Source organism: Nannobrachium achirus (genome assembly GCF_963921795.1).
Source record: "Nannobrachium achirus genome assembly, chromosome: 19".
In the NCBI taxonomy this organism is placed as follows: Eukaryota; Metazoa; Chordata; class Actinopteri; order Myctophiformes; family Myctophidae; genus Nannobrachium; species Nannobrachium achirus.
The window spans coordinates 61,520,110-61,530,119 of record NC_137826.1 but is presented as its reverse complement, the minus strand read 5'-3'; the positions used below and the strand labels follow the sequence as shown (position 1 = coordinate 61,530,119).

The 10,010-nt window shown below is 45.9% G+C and overlaps 1 protein-coding gene across 3 annotated transcripts in view; it reads left to right on the top strand.

The window, feature by feature from the left end:
• Positions 1 to 8,643: 8,643 nt before the first annotated feature.
• Positions 8,644 to 10,010, top strand: part of pcf11 (PCF11 cleavage and polyadenylation factor subunit) — a 62,150-nt gene continuing 60,783 nt past the window's right edge. For all 3 annotated transcript variants that reach the window (XM_080749646.1, XM_080749647.1, XM_080749645.1), the window contains exon 1: positions 8,644 to 9,391. In XM_080749646.1, the coding sequence (XP_080605772.1) occupies positions 9,242 to 9,391 (150 nt within the window). In that variant the 5' untranslated portion in view covers positions 8,644 to 9,241. The remainder of the gene's footprint in view (positions 9,392 to 10,010) is intronic.

Here is a 10,010-nt window from a genome sequence, read left to right as displayed (position 1 = left end):
CTGAGGACTAGCAGTGAACTGAGCTCTGAGGACTAGCAGTGAACTGAGCTCTAAGGACTAGCAGTGAACTGAGCTCTGAGGACTAGCAGTGAACTGAGCTCTAAGGACTAGCAGTGAACTGAGCTCTGAGGACTAGCAGTGAACTGAGCTCTAAGGACTAGCAGTGAACTGAGCTCTGAGGACTAGCAGTGAACTGAGCTCTGAGGACTAGCAGTGAACTGAGCTCTAAGGACTAGCAGTGAACTGAGCTCTATAAGGACTAGCAGTGAACTGAGCTCTATAAGGACTAGCAGTGAACTGAGCTCTATAAGGACTAGCAGTGAACTGAGCTCTAAGGACTAGCAGTGAACTGAGCTCTATAAGGACTAGCAGTGAACTGAGCTCTGAGGACTAGCAGTGAACTGATCTCTGAGGACTAGCAGTGAACTGAGCTCTATAAGGACTAGCAGTGAACTGAGCTCTGAGGACTAGCAGTGAACTGAGCTCTATAAGGACTAGCAGTGAACTGAGCTCTGAGGACTAGCAGTGAACTGAGCTCTGAGGACTAGCAGTGAACTGAGCTCTAAGGACTAGCAGTGAACTGAGCTCTAAGGACTAGCAGTGAACTGAGCTCTAAGGACTAGCAGTGAACTGAGCTCTGAGGACTAGCAGTGAACTGAGCTCTAAGGACTAGCAGTGAACTGAGCTCTAAGGACTAGCAGTGAACTGAGCTCTGAGGACTAGCAGTGAACTGAGCTCTAAGGACTAGCAGTGAACTGAGCTCTGAGGACTAGCAGTGAACTGAGCTCTAAGGACTAGCAGTGAACTGAGCTCTGAGGACTAGCAGTGAACTGAGCTCTAAGGACTAGCAGTGAACTGAGCTCTAAGGACTAGCAGTGAACTGAGCTCTGAGGACTAGCAGTGAACTGAGCTCTGAGGACTAGCAGTGAACTGAGCTCTAAGGACTAGCAGTGAACTGAGCTCTGAGGACTAGCAGTGAACTGAGCTCTGAGGACTAGCAGTGAACTGAGCTCTATAAGGACTAGCAGTGAACTGAGCTCTAAGGACTAGCAGTGAACTGAGCTCTATAAGGACTAGCAGTGAACTGAGCTCTATAAGGACTAGCAGTGAACTGAGCTCTGAGGACTAGCAGTGAACTGAGCTCTAAGGACTAGCAGTGAACTGAGCTCTGAGGACTAGCAGTGAACTGAGCTCTGAGGACTAGCAGTGAACTGAGCTCTAAGGACTAGCAGTGAACTGAGCTCTAAGGACTAGCAGTGAACTGAGCTCTAAGGACTAGCAGTGAACTGAGCTCTAAGGACTAGCAGTGAACTGAGCTCTGAGGACTAGCAGTGAACTGAGCTCTGAGGACCAGCATCAAGACTGTCAGTGAGGAGGGTTATGGGAGTTTGGATGGATATGTTGCTGGCTATGGATCTAAGTTTAGCACCACAGCCTAGCTGGGTTTTAAATAGCTTCCATAGGTCTCGTGGTTTGTGGATGTTTTCCTCAACTTTCTCATCCAAGTAGTGTTTTTTGGCAGAAAGGATTAAGGAGGTTGTCCGATTTCTCAGTTTATTAGCCTCTAAACTGACTATTTCTAATTTGGCTTCAAGGTGTTTATTGGGGCCTTTTTTGAGTTTGTGATTATATTTGCGTTTCTCAGAGTATTTTTTGTCTCTGAGTTTCATTGATTCACAGATTTCCGAATTCCACCATGGCTGTGAGCGGGCTTTAACCCTGACCCTACGCAAAGGAGCCACTTCGTCTAGGGTAGTGTTGAAAATGGATTTAAAGCCCAGCCAGGCTTCATCGACCTGAGTGCTAGCTAGTACTGGGGACCAGTCAGATTTCTCCAGTTTGTGATTGAAGGCTTCGCTAGAGTAGGTTTTGAGGTTTCTAGCTTCAACTGTTTTGTGGCCGTCAGCTTTGGACTTATGTATTTTACGGGTGCAGTAAACCAGTAAGACTCCCTAATCGGGAGATAAGCGACCGTTGGTCGCTTATCTCCATAAATAGGCCAAAAAGTAGTTTGTGCAAAATCGTCCTGATGGTGGCGCTAGATGGGACAGATGCGTTGTGATTACATGACTGTAGAGATACTGTGTACTGGTGTGCATGATTTTAGGGCAAAATCTGTAGGAGCAGGGTGACTGTAGAGATACTGTGTAGTGGTTTGTGTGATTTTAGGGCAAATTCTGTAGGAGCAGTGTCCAAAAATGTGTTTTTTAAAAATCAGCCAGATGGTGGCGCTAGATGGGACAGATGCATTTTGATGACATGACTGTGTAGTTATGAACAATAGCTAATGTATACAATTGAAAGTGAAAGAGATGACCTTTTTAACATTCCAGCATTTACAAAAGCAGTTTCTGTTAGCTAAAGGGTGGGCATCTGTATTTATGGTTGCTAATATGTGGCTATTGTTCTGAGGTTTCAGCAGTGATCACCTGACACTCCAGAGTTTCAGCGTGTATAGTTACACTTGTATTAGGCAGGCCTACTTTCAGCAATTTGTGGTATGTTCTTGCAAAAGTCTCATTTCTTCTAGAAGTCTTCAAATCTTGTGTGTTGTCTTCATTGAGTTTGGGAGAAATGCCAATACTAGCATGCAAGATGCAAGCTCTCCTGCTAAAAGTAGACACACCCACAGGCAGATCTTGATAGTGGACCCAGGTCTGTTTATTTAAGCATGGAGGCTCATCCTTCCTGGACTCCCTGGTGTGAAGGGGTGTGTGTGTGTGTGTGTGTGTGTGTGTGTGTGTGTGTGTGTGTGTGTGTGTGTGTGTGTGTGTGTGTGTGTGTGTGTGTGTGTGTGTGTGTGTGTGTGTGTGTGTGAGAGAGAGAGGACAGTGGCAACATTCCTTGCCACTTGGCAGGTCACACATTATGTTTGAGAGAGAGAGAGAGAGAGAGTGTGTGTGTGTGTGTGTGTGTGTGTGTGTGTGTGTGTGTGTGTGTGTGTGTGTGTGTGACACAGAGAGAGCAGCCCCGTTGGGGTGGTCATTTGGTCATTTTTGCACATTTGGTAATTTTTTACACCTGGGGGTCCCCCAGGGACCTGGGGGTCCCCGAAACTCCGGGGGTCCTTGGAGGTTGTAGTTTGGCAGGCAAGGAGTGTGTGTGCAAAATCTGGCATGGATCGGGGCAACGGTTGCAGAGATATGAGCAGGGCAAAAGTGTGACGTGTGACGTGTGACAGAGGGAGTGACGGAGTGACGGAGGGACAGCCGGTGGAGGTTTGGATAGTGTGCAAGTAACTGCGACCTACGGTCGCAATTATACCAGTAACACTCCCTAATCGGGAGATAAGCGACCGTAGGTCACTTATCTCCACAAATAGGGCAAAAATGTGTTTTGCCAAAATCTTCCTGATCCATGTTGATGACATGAGTGTAGACATACTGTGTAGTGATCTTCATGATTTTAGGGCAAAATCTGTAGGAGCAGTGTCCAAAAATGTGTTTTTAAAAATCGGCCTGGAGGTGGCGCTATATGGGAGAGATTCATGTTGATGGGATGAGTGTAGACATACTGTGTACCGATTTGCGTGATTTTAGGGCAAAAATTTTAGGAGCAGTGTCCAAAAATGTGTTTTGCAAGAATCGGCCTCATGGTGGCGCTAGAAGAGGGCCATGTGAGAAATGAGGGGTGGGGTCTCCGCGCCGGCAAGGCGGATGAATAGGTACCGGCCCCGGCTGTCCCGGTCGCTCCTAGCCGGAGTTACGGCATTTTCTGTGAGCTGCAGTGTAGGGGGTCCTCCACTGGGGGCGCCACCACTTTTGCATCCGTTCTGGAGCACCAGGAGTGGGTGGTCCCCGGGAATTCCCTGTGAGCAGGCCCGTGGGGGTGGTCATTTGGTCAGTTTAGCACATTTGGTCATTTTTTACATCTGGGGGTCCCCCAGGGACCTGGGGGTCCCTGGAGCTCTGGGGGTCCTTGGAGGTTGTAGTTTGGCAGGTAGGGAAGGTGTGTGCAAAATTTGGCATGGATCGGGGCAACGGTTGCGGAGATATGAGCAGGGCAAGAGTGTGACGTGTGAGGTGTGACAGACAGACTGACGGACTTACACTTACATCTGGGGGTCCCCCAGGGACCTGGGGGTCCCTGGAGCTCCGGGGGTCCTTGGAGGTTGTAGTTTGGCAGGTAAGGAACGTGTGTGCAAAATGTGGCATGGATCGGGGCAACGGTTGCGGAGATATGAGCAGGGCAAGAGTGTGACGTGTGAGGTGTGACAGACAGACTGACGGACTGACGGACGGACTTACACTTTGTGCAGGGTTTGATAGTAAATGCGACCTATGGTCGCAACCAGTAAGACTCCCTAATCGGGAGATAAGCGACCGTAGGTCACATGTATACACAAAGAGTAGGGAGCAGTGTCCCCAAAAAATGTGGACGGATCCATGTTGATGAGTGTAGACATACTGTGTACCGAGTTGAGTGATTTTAGGGCAAAAATTGGAGGAGCAGTGTCCAAAAATGTGTTTTGCAAGAATCGGCCTCATGGTGGCGCTAGAAGAGGGCCATGTGAGAAATGAGGGGTGGGGTCTCCGCGCCGCCGAGGCGGACGAATAGGTACCGGCCCCGGCTCTCCCGGTGGCTCCTAGGCCAAGTTAGGGCATTTTATGTGCGTTGCAGTGGCAGGGGGTCCTCCACTGGGGGCGCCACCACTTTTGCATCCGTTCTGGAGCACAAGGAGTCGGTGGTCCCCGGGAATTCCCCGTGAGCAGCCCCGTTGGGGTGGTCATTTGGTCATTTTTGCACATTTGGTCATTTTTTACATCTGGGGGTCCCCCGGTCCCTGGAGCTCCGGGGGTCCTTGGAGGTTGTAGTTTGGCAGGCAAGGAGTGTGTGTGCAAAATCTGGCATGGATCGGGGCAACGGTTGCGGAGATATGAGCAGGGCAAAAGTGTGACGTGTGACGTGTGACGGACTGACTGACGCACGGACACCTGGTGGAGCTTTCTGTAGTAAGTGCGACCTACGGTCGCAATCATGGTCGCTTAGGCCACCACATTCAATAGTCCCACTCGCGGAGACTTTAGATTTGTCTGTGGTTACAATGAGATCTATGGTGGTTTGAGAGTTATCTGTAACCCTAGTTGGCTTGGTGATGAGCTGAGTGAGACCCTGTTGATTACATAGCGTATTGAATTTTTTGAATAGAGGAGCTTCTTTACGAAGCATGTCTATGTTCCAATCTCCAATAATTGTGGGCTCGCCTGTAAGGCGAGCACACTTTAGATATTGTCATTATTTATCTATCAGGCAATCAACAGTTCTCCTCAAAACTTCGGTTCCTTTCTACTCCTACATACTTAGTGAGAAAATGAAAATAAAAACATAAATGTGTTCAGCTTACAGTGGCGAAGTGTGCTATTATTTTTTACAGCAATCGGCCAAATGGTGGCGCTGTAGGAAGCCTTAGAAAGTGCGAACTTTGAACAGGTATAGCTCATGCTGTGTTATACATACAGCCATGAAACCTGTATACACTTATGTGTCTCCTCATGCCGAACAACCTTTACCCTCTAACTTTTGACCTCTGACCTTTAGGTCTCCCACAATTCGGAATAATATGAAAAACAGTAAAAATCTATCTCCTCCTGGGTTTTTTTTCGTTACGCGCACGAAACTTTTTTCACATGAACTTTGGACCAATACGGTCAAACTGTCTGGTCGGATTTCTTTTAAAGTGAAATATAATAAATAATTCAATCAATATTGCGGTTTTATGCAAATTATTCTTCGGCCTCTAAATCATACATGCAAAGTTACACGTTCATGGCATTTGGCAAAGATGTGGAGGGTTAGTCAAAGTATCACTGAAACCAATTTTATTCCAATCGGCCAAAGGGGGGCGCTATACGAAGCGTTTGAAAATTCAAACTTCAAACGGGCATAAGTCATGACTCGTTTCGTTTGAAGACATGCAACTTGTTACACGCGTGCTTTGACTCGAGCGGAAGACATCTATGTCGTTGTTAAGTAAGCTCCGCCCTTAGATTTTCCGCCATTTTGAGCAGTTTGTAAAACGCGTAAACCCGCTTATATTCTGTAATTTTTGCTCCACGTGCACAAAACTTTTTTTACGTGAACTTTGGACCGATATCTAAAGATCTGTCAGATCGGATTTCTTTAAAATTGAAACATGCTTTTTTAAATAAATTCAATGAATATTGCAGTTTTATGCAAATTATTCTTCTGCCTCTAAATCATACATGCAAAGTAACATGTTCATGGCATTTGGCAAAGATGTAGAGTGTTAGTCCAAATATCACTAAAACCAATCTTACCCCAATTGGCCAAAGGGGGGCGCTATATCATTTTGAGCAGTTTGTGAAACGCTTAAACCCGTTAGGATTTTTTTTTGCAATTTGCATGAAACATTCTACACACAATCTAAGGACCTTTATCTAATATGCCTATGAAGTGCACACACACAAAAAAAATAATAATAATGAATATAGCTGCAAGCAGCGATAAAGTGGCCAAAGCCAAAAACACCTCAAATCATGAACACAGCCTGCAATGTGTGTGAAATCTTGCAAGCACATTCCCAATAGGTCAAGGAACAGATACCACCCTTCTTACATTGGCCTGTTATAGCGCCACCAGCGGGTCAACTTTTGCACAACACATTTTTGGAACAAAATGGACCAATCTTTGACGTCAGTAACGTCAAAGAGAGCACTGCCTGCGATCTTGACATTTTGTACTTTTATAGCCATTGTTTTCTGGCTTGAAGCGAGCCCACAATTGTTTCGAAGGAACAATATTTTTCTAGTGTATTTTTCAACATTGTCCACCGGTGCAAGGCTCTCCTCCAGTAACTCACAGAAATCATTTTGGTCGGGCGGTCTATAGATGGCACCGATTAGTATGTTTTTAGCTTTCTTAAGAATCACTTCCACCCATACAGTTTCTAAAGAGCTGTGTTGTAGGTCAGGGCGGGGGATATACCGAGTAGTTGTCAATTTCGATCTGAGAGTCAGTGATAGAGGCATCAAGTTTGGTCTCTGAGAAGGTTAGAAAATGGACCTTACCTTCGAGAACCATATGCTTGATTTGTTCAAATTTAGCAAACAAACTGTTAATGTTTAAGTGCATAATATGAATTCCTCTTTTCATGAAGCGACTGGCAAAGTCCATGGCAAGGTCCATGGAAGTGGTGTTGGCATCGGCGTCGGTGGGGGAGGGGGGGGGTTGGGGGAGGGGGGGGGGGTTGGTTGTAGTCTCTGGTGGCTTCAGAGGGGGACAAAGGGACAAAGGGGTCTCCATGTAAAGTTGGGGGATGGGGTGGTGGGGGGTCGTGGTAACCGATTTGACCCAGGTTGAGAAAAGCGCTCGGTCCTTCTATGTTAGCCAGCGTGGAGCAGAGTTAATGTAGACTCTGTTCTGGGGTGCTGGGTCCACGAGGGGTCCGCCGGGTCCATGCAGGGGTCCGCCGGGTGCGTCTGCAGGTCGGGTGGGTCGGGGGGGGCGCCGGGGTCCGGTGTTGCGTGACTTGCGTCGATGATGCTGGTCTCGTGCTGAGCTAGTCATGCAGGGGCGATCGCCGAGGGTTCTCCGGGGGTCCGTGAGCCAGGGGGTCCTTCGACGATCCTTGAGTCCGCGGAGGCGACTGCCGAGTAATCGTCGGGGATCCGCTGGTCAGGACAGCTGGAGTGCACTGACATATTATCTTTATCTTGCTTATTATATTGATGTATTGTCTGCTTATTGTAAATCGCTTTGGATTAAAAGCGTCTGTTAAATGCCTAAATTGTGTATTGCAAAACGTGGCACCAAGCGAAGCATTTCGAGCTTGTGGATTTGATTCCTATTTTATTCTCTTTTTTTTTTTTGCCGTCGGAAACGCGCTCTGGGTCACAGGACCAGATAGGGGAACACATTTCGGTGAAACACGGGTGTTGCAACAAACACGTTGACAGGATGGAGGGGGGCGGGGCGGTGGTGAAGAAGAGGACGCAAACTGACGTTGCGTGACGTAGCCACGTCGAAGCAGCACCACTGTTGCCAGATCTGCTTATTAGAAGCGACTTTGGTCTTGTTTTTCTGTAAAGTCTACAAATGGGTAGTTTCAGGTGGCTTGATTGATCGATTGATTGATCAATCGATTGATTGAAGACTTTAATTATTACTGTTATTATTTGACCCTTTTATTCTTAGGCAAATCTGGGTTGGGATGTGAAGTGATCTGTGGAGATGCCTCTGGTGTTGTAGGCTACATTATGTTGTCAGGTACATGCAGAGTATAGTTGTTTCTAAAGTATAAATTGTTGCTTATGTTGAGCTTGATTCCTAATGTTGTTTAGACCAGTGGTTCTGTTTATCAAGTCAATTAATAATATGTCTATTTGGTGCCAGCCACGGGGACCCCATACAAGATATGTGTTGTTAAAAAAAAAGAAGATAAAATGAAATATTAGCAGATCTACACGTTCACATTGCATCACATCTATTTTCAAACAGCCAATATAGATCTCATAACGCCGGTATTAAACGGTCGCTCATCTCTGGCTTGTTTTCCTAGACCTTGTTTGCTTGTTTCTGTCCAAACTCTGGCAACAGCGGGTCTCTCTGCGGCCGCCATCTTGTTTCCTAACGGAACGGATTGACGCAGCAGCGGCGCGAGACGCCCGACGACACGAGGCTCTTCTAAAGCTTTATTTATGCTTCTATAAACACAACCCTCCGCTAACGGACTGTTTATCTGCTGTTATTTGTTTATTCATGGACCGTTGCTCCGTTCTGCCGGCCTCGAAACAACAACAACAAGAACAACGAGCCGCCGCTCGCCCGGGAGCACACAGAGCTCCATAGCTAAGCTAAGCTAAGTGACGCTAACGCTAAGTGATACTGAGCTAAGCTAAGCTAAGCTAAGCTAAGCTAAGCTAACCCTAGTGGCGGCACGGAGAACTGCAGCCAGCCAGACAGACAGACAGACAGACAGACAGACAGACAGGAGGAAGCAGAAACAAGATGGATGCGGGCAGCAGACAGCAGTAGTTTGTGGTTGTGTTGTTACTCTAATAATAAACCAACTAGAGAGAGTTTATAACAGAGTGTATAACAACATGGAGGACCGCACGGCAGCGTGTAGGGTTATCATTACAGTTTAGTGTTATTACATTAGTGTTTCTATCAAAGCAACATGGAGGACTGCGCAGACGGGCTGACCTTCAACTAGACCAGCGTTTACACTCAGAGAAACAGATTTATTTTAGGATATTATTTATTCAGGGTTCGTGTCATCATGGAGGACGCCTGCAGGGAGTATTCAAGCTCTCTAGAAGACCTGACGTTCAACTCCAAGCCTCACATCAACATGCTGACCATCCTGGCCGAGGAGAACCTGCACCACGCCACGGAGATCGTCCACATTATAGAGGCTCAGATCAATAAGGTTTCTATATGTGTTTATACTGTTAAAAATAACATTATAGCTGTTTATACCGCTGTTTATACCGTTAAATAACCGATAAAACTACTTTATAATGTTAACATCCTGGCCGAGGAGAACCTGCACCACGCCACGGAGATCGTCCACATTATAGAGGCTCAGATCACCAAGGTTTCTATACGACATTATAGCTGTTTAATAAAACTACTTTATAGCTGTTTATTTAGCATCACCAAGGTTTCTATACGACATTATAGCTGTTATTATACTGTTAAATAACCAATAAAACTACTTTATAATGTTAACTTACATTATAGAGGCTCAGATCACCTAGGTTTCTATACGACATTATAGCTGTTTAATAAAACTACTTTATAGCTGTTTATTTAGCATCACCAAGGTTTCTATATAACATTAAAGCTATTTAATAAAACTACTTTATAGCTGTTTATTTAGCATCACCAAGGTTTCTATATAACATTAAAGCTATTTAATAAAACTACTTTATAGCTGTTTATTTAGCATCACCAAGGTTTCTATACGACATTATAGCTGTTTTACTGTTAAATAACAAATAAAACTACTTTATAATGTTAACTTACATTATAGAGGCTCAGATCAC